At 38.9% G+C, this 22,078-nt stretch overlaps 1 protein-coding gene across 2 annotated transcripts in view; it reads left to right on the top strand.

Moving 5' to 3' along the window:
- LOC122556664 (PH and SEC7 domain-containing protein 2) overlaps positions 1-22,078 on the top strand; it is a 196,886-nt gene that overhangs the window by 154,445 nt on the left and 20,363 nt on the right. For both annotated transcript variants that reach the window (XM_087995355.1, XM_043703660.2), the window contains exons 9-13: positions 3,243-3,286; positions 5,414-5,604; positions 7,269-7,339; positions 10,455-10,612; positions 14,531-14,675. In XM_087995355.1, the coding sequence (XP_087851481.1) occupies positions 3,243-3,286; positions 5,414-5,604; positions 7,269-7,339; positions 10,455-10,612; positions 14,531-14,675 (609 nt within the window). The remainder of the gene's footprint in view (positions 1-3,242; positions 3,287-5,413; positions 5,605-7,268; positions 7,340-10,454; positions 10,613-14,530; positions 14,676-22,078) is intronic.

Genomic DNA, 22,078 nt, shown 5'->3' with positions numbered 1-22,078 from the left:
ACTGATCTAGCATCAATTGCTATTTGTGGAAGAGAGTTCCAAACATCTACCACCCTTTGTGTGTAGAAGTGCTTCCTAACATCTCTCCTGAATGATCTGACCCTAATTCTCAAACTATGTCCCCTAATTCTCAATTTCCAAACTAGTGGGAATAGTTTACCTGCCCTATTTTGTCCTTTTAATATCTTGAAGACCTTGATCAGATCACCCCTTAACCTTCTAAATTCTAAAGAAAATAGGCCTAATTTGTGAAGTCTCTCCTCATAACCTAACCTCTGAAGTGTAGGAATCATTATTGAAAACTTGTATTCCTTCCAAGGCCAATATATCCTTCTAAGGTGTGGTGCCCAGATTTGCTCAGTGTTCCAGGTGAACTTTAGCCAGGATTTTATTTAACTGCAGCATAACTTCTGCATCCTTATACTTCAGTCTGCCAGATATAAAAGCCAGCATTTCATTAGCTTTCTTGACTCCTTTTGCACCTGCTTGTGACATTTAAAAGATTTATGCACTTGAACCCCAGATCTCTTTGGACATCTACCGTATTTCACTTCAAACCTTCTAGCAAATATCCTTTCTTGATCCTAAATGGGTAACCTCAAATTTGCTTACATTGAGTTCCTTCTGCCACAGTTTCGCCCATTTACTTAATCTATCAATATCCCTTTGTAATTTTATGTTGTCATCTACACCATCTGCAATGTCGCCTGACTTTATGTCATCAGAAAATTTGGATATATGACTTTCTATGCCATTATCCAAGTTGTTAATAAATAATATAAACAATTGAGGCTCAAACACAGAGCGTTGTCGGACAATACTGGTCACATCCTGCCAATTTGAGTATCCATCTATTATCCTTACTTTGTGTCGCCTGCCAGTCAACCAGTGTCCAAGCCATATCAGTAATTTGCCCACAATTCCTTGTGCTTCTACCTTAGTTATCAGTTTCTGATGTGTAAGTGTATCAAATGTATTCTGAAAGTCCATATACATAACACTATTAACTTTTCCTATCTACTACCTTAGTCACCTCTTCAAAAAGATTCAATGAGGTTTGCCAAGCATGATAAGCGTGTCATGAATCCATGCTGGCTGTCCCTAATTAACTGAAAAATTTCAAGTTACGCCATGCTTGATTATAGATTCCAACAATTTCCCCCACCACAGATACTAGACTAATGCATCTGTAATTACCTGGTTTTCTTCTTTTGTCCATTTCAAAAGGCATGGTGGCTCAGTGGTTAGCACCTCTGCCTCACAGCTCCAGAGACCTAGCTTCAAATTCAACCATGGGCAAAAGGCTGTGTGGAGTTTGCATATTCTCCCTGTGTCTGTGTGGGTTTCCTCTGGGCGTTCTGGTTTCCTCCCACAGTCCAAAGATGTACAGAGTAGGACAATTAGCCTTGGGAAATGCAGGGTTACAGGGATAGGGTAGGGGGGTAGGTCTGGGTGGGATGTTCTTTGGTGGGTTGGTAGGCTTGAACTTGATGGGCTGAATAGCCTGTTTCCACAGTTTAGAGATTCTATGCTTTTATGAAAAAGAGGAGTGACAATTAGTTGGAAAAACAAATTTTCAATGCAGAGTGATAACTCCTGTATCTAGGAAACTCTGCAAAGATACAGTTCAGGCATCAATAACATGGTCCCCTATTTCTTTTAATATCCTTCGATGGAAACTGTCAGGTCTCGGGGATATGTCGCTCTTTAATTCCATTAATTTCCCCATTACTAATTTTTTGCTTACATTAATTTTATTCAATCCCTTTCCCAAATTCACTATTAATTTCTCTGGCACATCTCGCAAACTATCCCCCTTTTCTACTGCAAATACTGAGGCAAAATAATTATTTACCATGTCTGCCATTTCCCAATAGTCATCCCCGTAGTTTTAGATCCTTTTCTGTTCCTCTATTCCACCCAGATGATCTCCACAGAATGTTTTCCCCTCATTATATTGACCATTGAAATGGAGATGCCTGTGTTGGACTGGGCTAGACAAAGTCAGAAGTCACATAACACTAGGTTATAGTCCAACAGGTCTATTTGAAATCACAATCAGTGCTCCTTTGTCAAGTGAAGTGGATTTCAAATAAGCCTGTTGGACTATAACTTGATGTCATGTGATTTCTGACTTTGCCTCACGATTGAAGTAGTCTTGTTTCTAATAAGTAAGGCTACTCCACCTCTTCTGCCATTTTCCCTGTCTGTTCTGTAAACTTTACAATCTGGTATTTTTAGTTCCCAATCCTAACCATCCTGCAGTCATGTCTTGGTAGTGGCGACAATATCATGATCTCCAATTTAAATTTATGCCAGAAGCTCATTTCATTTATTCCTTACACTACATGCATTCATATATAGAATTGTTATTTGCGCCATACACCTTAACCTGTCCCTCAGCACTGATGCTTTATTTACCTGTTGTTCATTATTTCTCTCTTTCGGTTTAATCAATACACTGCTTATAGTTTTGCCATTATCTACCTCCCTGAAGTACCTAGTATGCTAAGGATAAATTGAGCTTATACAGTTTTATTGCGCTTGTTTAAAAAATATTGCGCTGAAGCAAGCCCTGTCTCCAGAGTTGACCACACCACAGGGTGAATTTATCAATATTAAGAGTTTCTGCATATTCTACCCATTTATGGATTTCTGAGGAGCTTCCAAAAATTAAAAAGAATATTTTAGGTGAAAAACACCAACAATGAATGTCTCTCTATGTCACTAGTGATGGTTCTGTCCATGTTAGATTTCTTTTATAATAGCTTAAAATCAGATTACTTTTAGATGATTGGGAGACACTGTGATTGATGTTACTTATTTTATTTGTGATAAGCCTATTTTTAACTGTATCAATTGGATTGCACCAAATAAACACTCTTAAATGTACTAAGAGATATTTTTAAAAACAAAACTTTGTAGTTACGCTAGTTGACGGCAGGTTCTGCATATAAAAATATGCAATTGAATTTGAGGAAAACAACCTCATTTTAAAACTTGCACAAATTTGTATGTGAATTGCTTTTTCAATTGTACCTGAAGCGGATATTCTATCATCGTAATATTCAAAGTGTTTTTTGGTTTATTGAGCAGTTTACGAAGTAGAATAAAAACTAACTAAGCAAATGTATATTGATCACAATAGCAAGGAATTGTTTGCTCAGCATATTTAAATAATTCCATTTAAATCCAATTTTCTTCAAATATCCATTCATAAAATATAATTTCTTCTCCTTCAGGGATTGTATAACTCAATAAAAAATGAAAAGCTGGAGTGGGCTGTGTAAGTACAACTTTAATTTTGTGACCCAAAAGCATTCTAATTACTTATGTTGTAAATTATCATAAAAATTGAATAAGTCTTTCAGGCTGTAAATGTTTCTGCTTTCATAATAACAGTGATGGACCCTACCCATTGCTTCTCTTGCCTATGGAACATGTCATCTGAAACCTGTCCCTTGAATGCAGAATCAAAAAATGGTTACAACATGGAAGAATGTCATTAGGCCCATTGAGCTCATGTTAACTCACTGCAAGAACAATTTAGCTAATCCTCTCTGCCTTTTTCCTCTAAATCCGCATTGTTTTACTCTTCAGGCGCTTATGAAATTCCCCTTTGAAAGCCATCTTTTAAATTACCTCCATGCCCTTTCAGGCTTTCCACATCCTAACTACTTTATACATAAAAATGTTACTCCTTATGTTTTGCTTTGGTTATTTTTCTAAATACTTTACATACATATCCATAGCTTCTCAGTTTTTCCAACAACAAGAACAATTTCTCCCTCTCAATTTTGACTAGACCGTTCATGATTTCGAATACTGTTATCACATTCCTTTCGCCAATGAGAACAACCTCTGAGCGACCTTAGTAAGTGAAATCATCATCACTGGAACCATTATCAGATTTTTTTTTCTCTCCACCCCTCAAAGGTATTCCTTCCTAGGATTTAGAATTGGATATAGGACTTCAGTTGAGACTGAAACACAGTTTGTTAATATTCGCCATAACTTCCTTGCTTTGTATTCTACATCTTTATTTATTTACAGAACTCAGAATAATGAACACAGTTTAACCAATTCCTCAACCTACCCTGTGAACATCAACAATCTGTGCACATGTACCCAGCTCCCTCTTCCTCCCCTTCCTCCCCATTAAAATTGTAACCTTTTCTGCTCTTCTGCTTCTCTCTACTAACATCTGACCCTTCAAATCTTCTGAGCGCTAAATAAGTACTCTAAATACCTATCCAATCCACCAGCCCATGTAGGCCCTCTTGAAGTCTATTACAGTCCTAATCTTAGTTCACAGTGCTTCCAAGTTTTGTGCCATTTACAAATTTTGCAATTGTATACAAAAAAAATACTGTCAACCAAGTGTACGTCATCAATATCTATCAAGAAAAGCTGCAGTCCGTATTCTAACCTCTGGGTTGTATGTATATATTGTGTGTATTTTCCATCAGTATGAAAAACAACCATTTACCTGTATTCTTTGTTTTTTATCAGTCAGCTAATTTTATATCTTGTCTTTTATTGTCTGCTTATTCCATGGGCTTCAACTTTGATGGTAAACCTGTTATATTGCATTCTGTCAAATGCCTTTTTAAGTCCATATGGATCTTAGCAACTGCATTATCCTCATTAAATCTCTCCCTTCGAGAAAAGCCCAGTCATGTTGGTTCAACAAAGTTGCTTTTGACAAATCTATGATGACTTTGGCCAATTAATGTACATTTGTCCAAGAGGCTGTTAACTTTGTATCCGATTATTGATTTTTAGAATTTCCAAGCGCTGAGATTAAACTGAATAGCCTGGACTTGTTTATATGAAGACCTTACATACCTTTTTGAAAACTGTGTAAAATTGCAACTCTCAAGTCCTTATCTTAGAGTTTAGAATCATACAGCACAAAAACTGACCCTTCAGTCCAACTTGTCCGTGCTGACCAGGTATCCCTAACATCAATTGTAACCAATCTCTATTTATTAGGCCATCAAATTGCTTAATTTTGCTAGTTGACATTATTACACAAACTCTCTAGACTTTTTTGTATCCTCTTGGCAAATTTCCAGATTCAGTTTCAAAGAATCTCATCCTCATTACATTTATGTACTGATTTTGAGATCAGCAGTACTCATATTGTTATGACACTTGAGCCAGGAAATTCCTTTGAGCAGCTTACACCATGCCAGTATTATGTAGCCTGAAGTGTGGCAGAAACCTAACTTACATAATGTAAAATGTCATTATAATTACAGATCTACTTTGAAATAAAATGTATAATTTTCAGTTGGTAAAAATTATGGTAATGTTATAATTTGATGTTCAAGTATGTTTATCATAGGAAAAAAGACAGTTCTAAATGTCTTCAATGAAAATGATTGGTGCTTCTTCTCTCCTTTTTAAGAGATGAAGATGAATTGAGAAAATCTCTGTCTGAGCTTGTGGATGATAAATGCGAAAGTTGTCCAAAGAAAGTGACCAGAATCATTGATAGCAGTAATCCCTTCCTCGATATCCCTCAGGCACTGAATGCAGCAACCTACAAACATGGTGTTCTCAATCGTAAAACACATGCAGATATGGATGGGAAGAGAAGTGAGTACTTTCCAGTATTCAGTTTATATAGACCAGTTCTTCCTACTCAATCAAAGCCTTAGTTACTTGAAAGATTTCTTAAGGAGACAATTGTGAACATTGTGTCTACAGCCATATATTCCCGTTCAATCATGTTGGGAACACTGGGCTTCTGGGACCTGGCTTATTTAAGCAGCTTGTCCTGTTGGTGGCCGAAAGTGTTGAATCTTTGTATTTATTTCTTTCCACATATAACTTGTTTTTGCCAAGATATCTGCGGTTTGTGATTTTCTTTAATGTCAATATTTTACTTTGGTGACTCATTTGCTGATGGTGTTTAAACTGCACCAAAAATAATGTTTGTGCATGTTCTTTGTTGGATTTTGAATCAGCTGGCTGCGTCTGATTAAAAAAATGGAAGAAACATCACCAATTCCATAACAAATAGGGGCATGAGAGGTACTAAAGCAGCAGGTTTGGTGAGAGATGGTGGAAGAACTAACTAGATCTCATCATGTAAAACCATTTGGCAGACAGGTGAAAATGTAATGATGCAATAACCAGTATAGAACATTAGCCGAAATTGCTGGAAAAGCTTAATGGGTCTGGCAGCAAATGACGTACTGTTTCCTAACACTTTAACACACCATCTTGTTCCCTGGCCAACATCTCTGTCTCAGGTTTGTTGCAATGCTCCAGTGAAGCTCAGTGCAAGCACCTCATTTTCTGCTTGGGGACCCTGCAACCTTTTGGCCTTAATATGAAGTTCAACAACTTTAGGGTTTGAGCTCTCCCATGTCCTGCCCCAAACCCCAAACATCAGGCCTTGTTATCACATAGTCTGCTATTACACCCAACCCATTGGTAGCCACTAACAGTCCACATTAATAACTATTCGCTCTCCTAGCCAGACCATTATCCATCCCTTTGTCTGTCCATCTCTTCTTCCCGTTCTTTGGGCTCTATCCCCACCTATTGTTTACACCTTATTACCCTCTCCCTCCACCCTATCTTCTGCAATGAAATGGACATTTTCCGAGCTACTATCAGTTCTGAGGAAGGGCCACCTGACCCGATACATTAACTTTGATTTCTTTCCACAGATGCTGCCAGAACTGCTGAGCTTTTCCAGCAATTTCTGTTTTTGCTTCTCATTTACAGTATCCGCTGTTCGTTCAGTTTTCTGTACATTTCTTAAGCTCTCTAGCTCCATGGCAATTAAGGAAAAAGCAGGTTAAGATGTACTTTAAAAAATGTCCAGGTTTTTCGACATCACTACATTTTGGGCAGCCAGAATTGAGGTACTGTACCTGTATTCAATTGTAAAGTCATGTCCAGAAAGAAAAATAAGATGAGAAAAAGAACGATGTCATTGAGAGAGGTAACAGAGACAAAAGGGAGAGGGGAAAATAAATGTCTGGGCATTTTAAGTCTTCAAAACTAGTTAAATTCTGAAGGAATCAAAACTCCCGATGCCTGGAGTAACTACCATCATGGATTTATTCTCCATCCTGATTATAACCTTAATGTGAACAAGAAGTGACTATGAGTAACTATGTTCATTCAAAAACATTTTCATTTTATAGGTCCTAATGATGCCTTTTGAATAGACCATCAGAATTTGTAACAATATAATTAGAAGAGCATATTAGTAAGTATGACTTAGAATTTCATTTTTCTTGTAGCTCCTAGAGGAAGAAGAGGATGGAAGAAATTTTATGCAGTGCTCAAAGGGACTATTCTTTATTTGCAAAAGGTAGTGTTTTTTTTAATCTAATTGCATATATCTGTAGTTTGCATATACATTATACATAAATGAATAGAAACCTGTAGGCACATGTTATTGTAATGAGTTGCTTTGCAAAGAAATGATTAATGGGCTAAAATTTCTGCTTCTTAGCTCTAGTAATATCAATAAAATCTGGGTGGATTCAACTGTATTAACTCAAAAGACTGGACAATGTTAAACCCAACTGAGTGTATCTTTAAACATATATTTGTGTTTTTCGTGTCATTTTATGTTAGTTTAAGATTCAGTTTGCCCAGATCAGGCTCTATCTACAAAACTGGCCTCAGTCCTATGTCAAAATTATAAGATTCTAGCAATGTAGTGATTTGAGAAGACCATTCAAATTGTCAGATTTTCCAAGGTACTCTGTCACTGTTGGGGACATTTTAATCATTTTCTTTCTCAAATTAACTCAATTTGTTTATTTAGAAACTAACTAGTGTGTGATCGTGAAGTTATTAAACGAGTCAGTGTAGTTTTATCAATTAAATTTCACTGATTTTAGTGAGTTCAATCCATTTTCAGTGGTGTTAATAAAAATGGTACCAGGTTATTACTTTTGAATACATCAAGGCATAATTGATATGGGAAAAAAGAAAGACAATTCCTTTGTATTATGCTGCATCATTGTTCCCATACATGTTTTCCTTCCTCCATCCTGACCTGGAGCAATATGGCATGGTGGCTCAGTGGTTAGCACTGCTGCCTCACTGTACCAGGGTCCCAGGTTCAATTCCAGCATTGAATGACTGTCTGTATGGAGTTTGCATGTTCTCCCCATGTCTGTGTGGGGGTGCTCTGGTTTCCTCCCACAGTCCAAAGATGTGTGGGTCAGGTGAATTGGCTGTGCTGAATTGCCCATAGTGTTGGGTGCATTAGTCAGAGGGAAATGAGTCTGGGTGGATTACTCTTTGGAGGGTCGGTGTGGACTGATTGGTTTCCACACTGTAGGCAATCTAATACTGAGCAGTCTTCTCTGCATGCTGTTTTCAAATATTGCTATGCCCTGTGGCACCAAACTATCTACTTGTGTTATTGATGCTTACTTGCTGCATTTGAAAGTGGGTAATTTGTCCAAGATACTGTTTGTAGTGGCCCTGCAGTCAGGTAAATCCTCTATATAAGTTATTGTAAAGTGAGCTGTATAAGTCATGGTTTCTTCTGAGCTGAAAATGTGTTGCTGGAAAAGTGCAGTAGGTCAGGCAGCATCCAAGGAGCAGGAGAATTGACGTTTCGGGCATGAGCCCTTCTTCAAGAATCAGGGCTCATGCCCGAAACGTCAATTGAAGAAGGGCTCATGCCCGAAACGTCGATTCTCCTGCTCTTTGGATGCTGCCTGACCTGCTGCGCTTTTCCAGCAACACATTTTCAGCTCTGATCTCCAGCATCTGCAGTCCTCACTTTCTCCTATATGGTTTCTTCTGAGACCTGCAAACTGCAGAGTCTTCAATCTGTGGGGCACTGCTTCCTTTAATGCCTCATCTACTGTAGCATTCTCACTAAATACAGCTTTGATTTTGTGACTAAACAGTGGTGGACTCCTCATTTACTTAGAATATTCCATCTGTAGTTCATTTTGTTTGGAGGGTGTCATAATAAGGAAAGGCATATTTCACTGCTGTTTGTCTGTTTGTCCCTAAAGAGGGAAATCCTGTGTGGAACTTCTTACGTGCCAGCAGCAAGTTATGTTTAAATTGAGCATGCTGATGTCATTTTTTTATTCCTTATTGTAAGGACAGTAGCATTTCTTTCTGTATATTTGATTGTGGACTGAATCTAAGAATGCTAGAAGATTACTGCATTTTTTAAAAGGTTACCTGACACTAACTACTGTTTAGACAGTCAAGGGAAAAGCCTAGTAAGGGACAAACCTGAGCCAGAGGCTCTAGACAAATGGAGAATGTGCAAATTCCACACAGACAGTCACCCAGTGCTGGAATTGAACCCTAGCCCCTGGTGCTGTAAGGCAACAGTGCTAACAATTGAGCCACCATATCGTCCCGTAGACAAAGGGCGATTTGGCTGGCAACACTTAGCTGATTAGTCTGTAGTTGGTGACCAGTTAAGGTTTCCTGCCTACTGGCAACTGTGCTGAACAACTTGTAGTTGTGAATGTTTGAGGGAGAAACCATCAGAAATCTAAAAGGAAGAGTTGTTTTTGCTGTGCAGATTAAAAACAAGGCATTTCAAGACTTAAAATAGCTGACTTATTCCTCTCAACTAGCTGTCACTTCAAATGAATCAGTCAGAGACTTTTGTAAGTGTGAACAAGTCACCCTTTGCCTCCTTCAAACAAATGAAAGTACCTGGGGACAAAGATTGAAAAGCAACAAAAGGACTATCTCAGCAAACCTTATGGCAACAACCAATGAATTACCTTCTCAGTCTTTCCATTTGCACATAACACTCATTCTTTTGTGACTGCCTGTATGTATGTATAGAGGGAGAGTTTATAAATGGCTTTGAGTTTGAACTAGTAGAGTTATATCTTGAGAGTTCATAATTATTTATCTGTGGGTATAATTTCTTCATTTGTAATAAATACTAATTATAATAGAATTATTATTGGCTGAAATTGTTACTGATAACCAGTCGAGTAATGCCTTTCATAATATTTATTGACAAAGAAAATGACACATGAGATTAAACTAGAATTGTTAGTTGGTGTAATGCACTTTATTCATTGCAAGTAATTTACGTGATTCCAGCAGGTGCAGCACATCTTGGAGCTACCTTCCCTGTACTTTCTGAGCTAAGTAATGGGGAAATATACTTCTCTCCAATGGGAATATGAGAATACAATTACATTGAGATGAGGTTCCGCCATGGTTATATAGCTAACAGACAAGTATAGTCTTGATTCAAGCCAACGGATTAGGTATTGAAGGACTGTCGGGCTGCATAAAATGAGAAAGGGGATTAGTGGAGAAAGTTAGCCCAAACATTTATTTATCATTTTAAAATATTTACAGCAGAAATGGAATTGTGTCCATATCATATAATGGAGATTTTCTTATCATCAATTATAATGAAGCTTCAGAATAAAAACCATAACTGTTCTGCTTATCTGTATCTCTTACAGGATGAATATAAACTAGATAGAGATTTGTCTGAAGTGGATCTGAAAAATGCTATTCGCATACACCATGCATTAGCAACCAAGGCTATTGATTACAGCAAACGGCCCAATGTTCTTAAATTGAAGACAGCAGACTGGAGAGTCTTTCTGTTCCAAGCACCGTAAGAATATTGTACATATCTATTTTAAGCATTTATGTTGTCGTTTGAACCAAATTTAATTTGGAAATAGATTTTTATGACCTGCCCCTTAATTTGCTAAATTACATTCTGATAAAGGATTGTTGGACTCAAAAAGTTAACTCTGTTTTTCTCCCCAGACATGCTACTAGACTACTCCTGTTTTTTGTTTCAGATTTCCAGCATTCACAGTTCTTTGTTTCGCATTGTTGCCGAGATAATTGTTCGTTATCAGTTGGTTGACTCAGCAAATTTTGTGATCTGTTTTTCAGAGCTACCAATTAGAATGGGGCTTCTGAAAAGAAAATCCATGCAACCCATTGCATTGCTATAAGTTTATGCTGTAGCAAGCTGTATGATACAGCACCAAACTTTTATAACGTGTTCATATTATAATTGATTAATAATTCAGATGTTAAATTCAAAATCTTCGACAAACCAGCAGTACTCAAGTTCTGAACCACCCAATGACTATAAAAGTGATACATTAATGTAATTGTGTTACAAATCAATCATTGACTACATATCTCTTTATAGTGCTGTATGTGATTTTTGCAAAGCCACCAGTCAGTTGCAAATCTGCTTTGAAAATGATATGGAGGTGCCAGTGTTGAACTGAAGTCCAATAGACTTACTTGAAATCATAAGCTTTCGGTGCATACCCCCTTCATTATGTGAAGTGACAGAGAAGAGCACACAGACACAGAACTTATGGGCAGAGAGATCTAAGGCGGAGAGATCAAAGGATCATGCAAATGGTGTGAGTGGAGTGTCGACTAATAAGTCTATGCAGGTGACCAAGGGTGTTAGACGGTGTGAGTAAATTGTCAATGGCTGAAGAACAACCAAAGGAATGACCTGTTTTCAATTAAATGAGGCAGAGAGATAATTACAAAAAAAAAAGTGGTGCTGGAGACAAAAAAAAGGACTGGAATAACATGGAACACCAACAGAAGTTGCTAAAAAAAAAGCCCAGCTGGTCTGGCAGCATCTGTGAAGAAAAACCAGAGGAAGGGTCACCGGTCCCAAAACGTTAACTCTGATCTGTCTTCCCAGATGCTGCCAGACCCACTGAGCACCCCCAGCAACCCCTCTCCCTGCTCCTGATTTACAGCATCCACAGTTCTATCAGTTTTTATTTGACTGGAATAACATGATAGGTACAGGAGTCACATGCTGAGGCTCTAATCAAAGTAACAAGTAATCCAAAACTGTCCAAATCAATTAAAGTAGAGAGATCATAACAATTTATCAAGGTGATGATGTCAAAACAGAACAGTAAGCAAGATTTCATAGATATAGAACAGTGTGGATGGGTGGGCAGGGGGTCACATGTAGTGCAACATGAACCCAAAATGATGGTCGAGGCCATCTTCAAGCGCATGGAACTTGGCTATCAGTTTCTGCTCAGTGATTCTGCATTGTTGTGTACTTTGATAAATTAATTTAAAATTTTTTTATGGAAGGGCATTGAAGAAATCATTTAAGATATTTAGTACCTACTTGTGAATATTTTCTGAAATTGTTTTTGCTTAATTTTTATATGTTTTGTCAATCAATTCTGTGCTAGATGATTTGACATGAACATTTGTTTTTGGTACATCCATCATATTTTAATTGAATCAGTTCATTGTATAACTATTCCAAGCTAAATTAGGCATTGCATATCCCCAAATGTAAATACCTATTAGTTTGTCTTTACTCTCTCTATTTGGAAACAAATTTAGCTGTAAACGTTTCAGCTAGATTCTGCTTTAAGACTTCCAATCAAGCCTCCTTTTGACAACTATATGTTAATTTCACATTATTTGAGGAATTAGTTCAATTCTGATCATGGGGAAGTTTCATCTTATGCTGGGCCTCGAAATGCAAGTGTATGGAGATGAGTGAAGGACAGAAATAAGATTGTGGATGCATCTATGTAAATATAGCGCATTTGGAGATAAAATGATTGGCAACCTGTATCTATCTGTATTTCAGACTTTACCCAATAAATGTAGCATTAAGACATTTAAGAGTTATCGTTAACTGTTACCCTCCTTTAAAGTTTTCAAGAACTTCACACAACACATTGTTTTGCTTTACTTAACCACATCAATGATACTACAAATGTAGAGTTTATTTTCAATTAAATCATTACATTCTGTCTCTGTGATTAGTGCAATGCATTTCAAAAAAGTTTTTTTTTGTGTGTCAATCAATAAAATCTAAATCTTGTACACCAATAATAAAAATTGATTGCTAAGGATTGCAATAACACAGGATTTCCTAGGTACAATAACATGATGAAATGTATTTGAATAGAAGTTAAAATTCCACAAACTGTTTGATATTACACTCATGCCTCTGTATCAAAGAGTAATTGATGTATAACTGTGGTACAGGAACAGCCAAGTCTATCTCTGGTTAAGTATAAGTGAAGGAAGCAGAGTTCTAAACATATTGACATATGGAGTGTTAAAGATGTCATGTTCTTTGATAAGAACCTGCCTATCACTCTCTGTGGATTAGTGGTGCTGGGAGAGCACAGCAGTTCAGGTAGCATCCATGGTGCTTCGAAATCACTCTGTGTGCTCTGGTTATTTGCATGTTGCTTCCTCTCTTTTGTCATCTTCTTTCAATTAACTTTCTGCACTTGTATCTTCTCCCTATACTTTCATTGCCACTCTTCCCAAACATCACAGCCTTTTTTTTTTCTTTTAGCCTTTTGGCAATGAGTGACCAGTGTTTAAAATTAAATAATTCATGTTATTGCAAGGGAAGGCTCCTTCAAGAATTATGATCAATCATGATTAAAATGTACTTGTTTTTCAAATTAAATTAGATTAGACTCCCTACAGTGTGGAAACAGGCCCTTCAGCCCAACAAGTCCACACTGACCCTCTGAAAAATAACCCACCCAGACCAATTTCCTTCTGACTAACGCACCTAACACTATGGGCGTTCAATTTAAATTACGTGAGCACAGTAGAACATATTGCTTTTCAGTGAACTTTACATATAAATGACAAATGGATATACACATTTCATATTAGGAATCACTATCTCATAGTCCCTTATGTTTTCAGTTGTATTTTCAAGTTCTTGTCGCTCTTAGTTTATTTCCATGGTAGTATGTTTCACTACAGGTGGTATGTTGCACAGTACTGCACTTTTCAGTTGAGAAATAGCATAAAGGGAAGGGTTTTAGATTCAGGTTTGAGCATTTAAAATGTAAAGATTTTCATCAAATGCATTGGTTTGATTCTAATAGTGCAACTGGAATTGCCTTTTCTGCGTATAAGAGGTTCTGCAAACTATGACAAAATAAGCTGGACTATAAACCTTAAAAACTTTTTTGGAACAAAATTTGTGAAATACCTGAAGATCACTGGACCTGAAGCATTAATTCTGATTTCTCTTCACAGATGCTGCCTGACCTGTTGAGTCTTTCCAGCAATTTCTGTTTCTGTTTGTGAAATACTTATCTTTTCATTTCAAATTTTGGCATGTAGGAAAGAGAGAGAAAAAGGGTGATGATCTGAACAGCTAAACTATTTTCTATGAACAGAAAATGTGAAAATAATAAATGTTTATATCTGTATATAAAATTTTCTTTGTACCACATGTTGTCGTTATTAATTATTAATTATATCATACATCATCAAGGAATTTTAACATTTTAAGGCAAGAAGTTACACAATCATCTTTACAGTGGCATATTACTATCTCTGAAACCTTATGTTATGTTGTAACATCACTTAAGAATTGATATAGTTTAAAAACTTGAAAAGCTGATTGCATTTCCTTTCTTCACTGTCCTGTTTTTTACTCTGATAATTTTAGAAAATCCACATACTATAATAGAGATTGATATTTTCAAAGTAATATTTACACACTTTTTTTGTCATTTCTTCACAGAAGTGAAGAGGAAATGCATTCCTGGATATTGAGAATAAACCTGGTAACTGCCATTTTCTCAGCACCATCTTTTCCAGCTGCTATTGGGTCACTAAAAAAGTTCAGCCGGCCTCTTCTTCCTTCTTCTACCACCAAACTCTCCCAGGTGAAATGTATAAAGTTATTTAGTTTGAGGATTGTTAACTGTCAAGTGTAATATGCCACTTGCCTTCAAAATGATCTTTGCCATGGAATTGATATGGACCATTGATTGGCTTATGGATGTATTGTGGTGCAGTAAGTAGCACCCCTGCATCTGGACCAGAAGCTCTTGGTTTGAGTCCCACCCAAGGACCTGATGGCCAAGGAAGGTGCATTCTTAATGTGACCAAAGAGATTGCATATAAACCTGTGAATCCTTCCAAGACATGACAGTAGCAAGTATTAAAATTCCTAGTCAGCCATCTAATGGAAAAAAAAAGGTTTGATCCTGCAACATCATTATTTATAGGTCCAGTTAACAATGTGTACGTAGTGGGAGTAGAGTTAGTCAATGTGTCCATCAGGTTGCAATCATGAAATATTGTCATGGTCAGCCAGGTGTGGTTCCTGTATGAGTATAGGTATCCATGTGCTTGCAGTCTGGGCATTCGGCCAGAGTGAGTCTTGTGGGTTGATTACAAGCTGTTCAGGGAATCCAGGTGGTTCAGTCAGGATGCTGTGGAGTCATCAGTCTTGACGAGGTGCACAAAATAAGACAAAGAGAAGGATTGGGTACATTGAAAGTGGATGGGAGAGAAGATAATGGTGACACAGGATCAGGACAGGTCATGTGGTGTCCTGTTTAGTGAGTAAGTAGGAAGCAGAGAGGGAAGGAGGGCTTATAGTTTGAGAGGTATTATGCACCAGGGGCCAGATCCCCTCAAACATTTCAAGAAAGTAGCCTGGACCCAAACTTTGATAGTTGTTTCAAGCAGGTGTATAGCGGATATTCCAGCAGTGATGCAGCTGTTCCAATCACTTAGTTTTAAACAAAACAGATTTATTTGCAAGATTATGGAGTGAAACAAACAAACAAAAGAGAACAGAATACAGAATAGCTTAACTTATCTGAAAACCCAACTTAATGATGCTGTTCCAAATACTTGCTACAATCCCATAAACACTCCTTTGAAAAAAAAAGGAAAAATCCAACACCGGTTCTTATAGGAGAGAAGTCAGAGAGGGGGAGGATCAGCATGGACTTGCTTCTTTGGGTGTAGCAGCTTCACAAGTGACCGACTGCTTTCAGTGAACAGCCAGACTGCTAAAACCCAAACTAAACAAAACCCGAGAAAAGCTGAGCTGCGAGAACTGGCCGCTTCCCTTTCATTGTACAAGTGTTTATTTTTCAAAGTGAAAGCATTCTCAAGTAGTTTAACCCAGATTTTTCAGAATTGCTGCTTCTATGACCTATCCGAAAGAAAAGCCAAAGATAACATAACCATATTAAAGGAACATCATCGTCACAAGAGGATTTTTTAAAAAAAATCATTCATGGGATGTGGGTGTCATTGGCTGGGTCAGCATTTAGTGCCCATCCCTATTTGGCTTTGAAAATGTGACGGTGAACTCTCTTCTTGAACATAGAACATAGAACAATCCAGCACAGAACAGGCCCTTTAGCCCCTGATGTTGCACCGACCAGTGAACTAATCTAAGCCCATCCCCCTACACTATCCCATCATCCATGTGATTATCAAGGACATTTTAAATGCCCCTAATGTGGCTGAGCTAACTACATTGGCAGGCAGGGCATTCCATGCCCTTTCCACTCTCTGAGTAAAGAACCTGCCTCTGACATCTGTCTTAAATCTATCTTAAATCCTCTGATCATCTTGTATGTCCATATTAAATCCCCTCTTAGCCTTCTTCTCTCCAATGAGAAATGACCCAAGTCCCTCAGCCTTTCCTCATAAGACCTTCCCTCCAGACCAGACAACATCCTTATAAATCTCCTCTGCGCCTTTTCCAATGCTTCTATATCCTTTCTGTAATGGGGTGACCAGAACTGCACACAAGTGAGGCCGCACTAGAGTTTTGTGTAGTTACAACATGACATTACGGCTCCGGAACTCAATCCCTCTATCAATAAAACCTAACACACTGTATGCTTTCTTAACAGCAGTATCAACCTGGGTGGCCACTTTCAGGGATCGATGTACATGGACACCAAGATCCCTCTGCACATCCACACTACCAAGAATCTTTCCATTGACTAAGTATTCTGCTTTCCTGTTATTCTTCCTAAGGTGAATCACCTCACATTTATCTGCATTGAACTCTATTTGCCACCTTTCAGCCCAATTCGGCAGATTATCCAAGTCTCCCTGCAACCTGTTACATTCTTCCACACTGTCCACCACTCCACCGACTTTAGTGTCATCTGCAAATTTACTAACCCATCCACCTATGCCTGTGTCCAAGTCATTTATAAAACTGACAAACAGCAATGGTCTCAAAACAGATCCTTGTGGCACACCACTCATAACTGGACTCCAGGCTGAATACTTTTCATTAACCACCACTTGTTGCCTTCTTACAGAAAGCCAGTTTCTAAACCAAACTGCTAAATCACCCTCAATCCCATGCCTCCGCATTTTCTCCAAAAGCCTACCATGTGGAACCTTATCAAGGGCTTTACTAAAGTCCATGTACACCACATCAACTGCCCTACCCTCATCCACATGCTCAGTCACCTTCTTAAAAAACTCAATGAGGTTTATGAGACACGACCTGCACTTGACGAAGCCATGTTGACTATCTGCAATCAAATTGTTGATAGCTAGATGATTATAAATCCTCTGTCTTATAATCCTTTCCAAAACTTTTCCTACAACAGATGTAAGGCTTACTGGTATACAATTATCTGGGTCATCTCTAGTGCATTTCTTGAACAAGGGCACAACATTTGCAATCCTCCAGTCTTCTGGTACTAAACCTGTAGACAATGATGACTCAAGAATCAAGGCCAAAGGCTCCGCCATCTTCTCCCTAGCATCCCAGAGAATCCTTGGATAAATCCCATCTGGCCCAGGGGACTTATCTGCTTTCACTCCTTCTAGAATTGATAACACTTCCTCCTTACTAACTTCAATCCCTTCTAGTCTAATAGCACGTATTTCAGTCTTCTCCTCTACAATATTCTCTTTTTCCTGAGTGAAAACAGATGAGAAATATTCATTTAGCACCTCTCCGATCTCCACAGGGTCCAAAAACAACTTCTCACTTCTGTCTTTGACTGGCCCTATTCCTACCCTAGTCATCCTTTTATTCCTCACATACCTATAGAAAGCTTTAGGGTTCTCCTTTATTCTCCCTGCTAGATACTGCTCATGTCCCCCACTTGCTCTTCTTAACTCTCTCTTTAAATCCTTCCCAGCTAATCTGCAATTCTCCATCACTTCATCTGAACCATCTCGTCTCAACGTCACATAAGCCTCCTTCTTCTGCTTAATAAGAGATACAATGTCTTTCGTAAACCATGGTTCCTTTATCTTATCGCTTCCTCCCTACCTGCCAGGGATATACCTATCAAGGACATGCAACATGTGTTCCTTAAACCAGCTCCACATTTCGATTGTCCCCATCCCCTGCATTTTGCTACCCCATTCTATGCCTCTTAAGTCTTGCCTAATGCCATTATAATTGCCCTTGCCCCATCGATAACTCTTGCTCTGTGGCATGTACCTATCCCTTTCCATTACTAAACTAAGCGTAACCAAATTATGGTCACTCTGTCCAAAGTGCTCACCTACCACTAAATCAAACACCTGGCCTGGTTCATTATCAAGTGCCAGATCCAGTGTGGCCTCCCGTCTTGTCGGCCCTTTGACATACTGTGTCAGGAAACCCTCCTGCACACAATGGACAAAAACCGATCCATCTGATATACTAGAGTTATAGCATTTCCTGTCAATGTTGGGGAAGTTAAAGTCCCCCATAATGACCACTCTGTTCCTTTCATTCCTACCCAGAATTGTTTTGCCAATCCTCTCCTCCACATCCCTGGGCCTTTGCGGAGGCCTATAAAAAACTCCCAGCGGTGTGACCTCTCCTCGCCTGTTTCTAACCTCAGCCCCTACCACCTCAGTAGACAAGTCCTCGTTAAAAGTTCTTTCAGCCACTGTTATACTGTCCTTGACTAACAATGCCACACCTCCCCCTCTTTTACCACCTTCCCTGAGCTTAATGAAGAGTGAAAGATTGTATGAGAACCTACAACATCCATTTCTGACCCTGCTCTATCCATGTCTCTAAAATGGCCACAACATCGAAGTCCCAGGTACCTATCCATGCTGCAAACTCACCTACCTTATTCCAGATACTCCTGGCGTTGAAGTAGACACACTTCAAACCAGCTTGCTGTCTGCCAGCATACCCCTGTGACCGTGAAATCTTGTGTCCATGTCCTCCCTACTCCCATCCTCCTGTGTACTGGAACTACACCTAAGGTTCCCATTCCCCTGCTAATTTAAACCCACGTGAATACCACCAGCAAATGTCCCACCCAGGCTGCACTCCATTTAGTATAGGTAAACCTACAATGCCACCAGGGTGGGAGTACCAGGATTTTGACCCAGTAACACTGAAGGAATGGTGATATATTTCAAAGTCAAATTGGTGGGTGGCTTGGAAGTGAACTTGCCTGTGGTGGTATTCCCATGTATGTGCTACCCTTATCCTTCAGGATGAAGCCAGTTGTGGATTTGGAAGGTGTTGTCTAAGGAGTCTTGGTGATCTTTTGCAGCATACCTTTTAGATGGTAACTGCTGCTACTGAGTTTTAGTTGTGGAGTGAATGAACGTTTGTGGAGAGATGGATGAGAGTCATTGACTGGACATGGTACATGTACGAGGAGAATTGTAGTCCATGAGGCTCAGTGAGTGGCACATGTAATGTCGGAGTTAAAGTAAATGATAGCCTGTAGTATGACATAACATTGAGGAGATAGTGGCTGTATCCTTGCACAACTTAGAATATTCATCAAGCTTTCTCCTGCACTGCAGAGTGTTCCATAACCAGACTGCTTTATTTGTCTAGCTGGCTATGTCTGGTGGCATAGCTTTCTTTGGTGGCCAGCAGGAAAGATAACTGCCATTGTTTCCACCACTCCTTTTTCCATCAGCACCTCCAGCTTCCCATCCGTGAGCTTTGACTCTGAGCCATATCCTCAGAGATAATGGCTAAGTTCCAGCATATGATGGGCAGTTTCTGGATTGCAGCCACTGAAATGGCTTTAAATATGGTTCCAGTGATATAAAGGCCAGAAGGTCCCAGCAGTGACAAGCACTTTTGCCTCTCTTCCTGCATAATTCCATGAGAAGGTTAAGGAGCCTGGCTGCATAATTAATAAAGTGAAGAGTGAAAGATTGTATGAGAAATATTACAGTAAGCCAAGGCAGCCTGGGTGCATGAATACACTGGACAAAACACTTCAGTAGAAAATGGGAAAATTCAGCCCTAGTTACAGAGTCACAGACTCATATAGCATGGAAACAGACCCATCGGTTCAACTGATCCTAGGATTCGAGGTGAGCTACTGGTATGGATTGAGGATTGGCTGTCTGACAGAAGGCAGAGAGTTGGGATGAAAAGTTCTTTTTCGGAATGGCAGCCGGTGACAAGCGGTGTCCCGCAGGGTTCAGTGTTGGGGCCGTAGCTGTTCACATTATATATTAATGATCTGGATGAAGGGACTGGGGGCATTCTAGCGAAGTTTGCCGATGATACAAAGTTAGGTGGACAGGCAGGTAGTACTGAGGAAGTGGGGAGGCTGCAGAAGGATCTAGACAGTTTGGGAGAGTGGTCCAGGAAATGGCTGATGGAATTCAATGTGAGCAAGTGCGAGGTCTTGCACTTTGGAAAAAAGAATACAAGTATGGACTACTTTCTAAATGGTGAGAAAATCCGTAAAACCAAAGTACAAAGGGATCTAGGAGTGCTAGTTGAGGATTCTCTGAAGGTAAACATGCAGGTTGAGTCTGTGATTAAGAAAGCGAATGCAATGTTGTCATTTATCTCAAGAGGGTTGGAATATAAAAGCACCGTTGTACTACTGAGACTTTATAAAGCTCTGGTTAGGCTCCATTTGGAGTACTGTGTCCAGTTTTGGTCCCCACACCTCAGGAAGGACATACTGGCACTGGAGCGTGTCCAGCGGAGATTCACATGGATGATCCCTAGAATGGCAGGTCTAACATACGAGGAAGGGCTGAGGACCCTGGGATTGTATTCATTGGAGTTTAGAAGATTAGGGGGAGATCTAATAGAAACTTACAAGATAATACATGGCTTGGAAAGGGTGGAAGCTAGGAAATTGTTTCCGTTAGGCGAGGAGACTAGGACCCGTGGACACAGCCTTAGAATTAGAGGGGATAAATTCAGAACAGAAATGCAGAGACATTTCTTCAGCCAGAGTGTGATGGGCCTGTGGAATTCATTGCCGCAGAGTGCAGTGGAGGCAGGGACGCTAAATGTCTTCAAGGCAGAGGTTGATAAATTCTTGATGTCACAAGGAATTAAGGGCTACGGGGGGAATGCGGGTAAATGGAGTTGAAATGCCCATCAGCCATGATTGAATAGCGGAGTGGACTCGATGGGCCGAATGGCCTTACTTCCGCTCCTATGTCTTATAGTCTTATGGAATAGCCAAGGTCTTTTTCTTTTTTCCTCCGCTGACCTGAATTGGAACCAATCTGAATATGTGAACGAAAACTAGGTTTCTTATCTTTAATTTGGACATAGTCATTTAACAATAAGTGTTCTTGTTTGTCATCATTGATGACAGTGGGATTGAATGTGTGCTGCGTTTGTGGTGTTCTTTGGAAATTATATGAGATTACACCTGATGAATCTCCACTGCAAACAAACCTAAAATTCATCTTAATATGAGACATGGAAGCTTTTACCAAAAGCAGATGTGACATGTGTAAATAGATTCTGGAATCTCGCATCTTACTAAATACATAATTTATTGTGATTTTTATGTACACTGTCCTACACAGAATATACAATGATGCAGGCATATTCAAAGTTTATATGAAGTCAACATTTAAAGGGTAAATGACTATTAGTTGATAAATTGTCTGTTAGTTCATTAGAAGCAGCAATTATCTTTAGCTAATTTAGTAGAATTTGGTGTTTTTCCTAATTTTTTTTTGTTTTGCTTTTGGAGAAGTTATGTCAGATAGATTTTTAGGTGTCTGCAAAGTATATTTTTAGAATAAGCAATATAATTGTCTCTGTGTGTTAGTTGGAAAATAAGAAAAGAGAAATAAATCCAGGATATGGGGTGGATCAATATGCATTGGCAGCTACCTGCCTTCACCCACCTTTGCATGCAGAAACAGGCAAACAGGAGTAATCAGATGCCTACTGGGCGATTTGGGCTACTCTCTTAACCTCAAATCCAGACTAAGGTAGTCATGAGCAGCAGAGCATGAATATAATAAAACCTTTGCAACCTCCAGGATATTTGTTAGGTAATACATAAACATAAACAGCAGCAGTTCCGATACTTGGACAGAG

Source organism: Chiloscyllium plagiosum, unplaced genomic scaffold, assembly GCF_037043375.1.
Source record: "Chiloscyllium plagiosum isolate Xiang-an unplaced genomic scaffold, Cpla_swu_hap1 HiC_scaffold_16, whole genome shotgun sequence".
Lineage (NCBI taxonomy): Eukaryota > Metazoa > Chordata > Chondrichthyes > Orectolobiformes > Hemiscylliidae > Chiloscyllium > Chiloscyllium plagiosum.
Note: the sequence above shows the minus strand (reverse complement) of the source record. Positions and strands in the feature narration are given on the sequence as shown.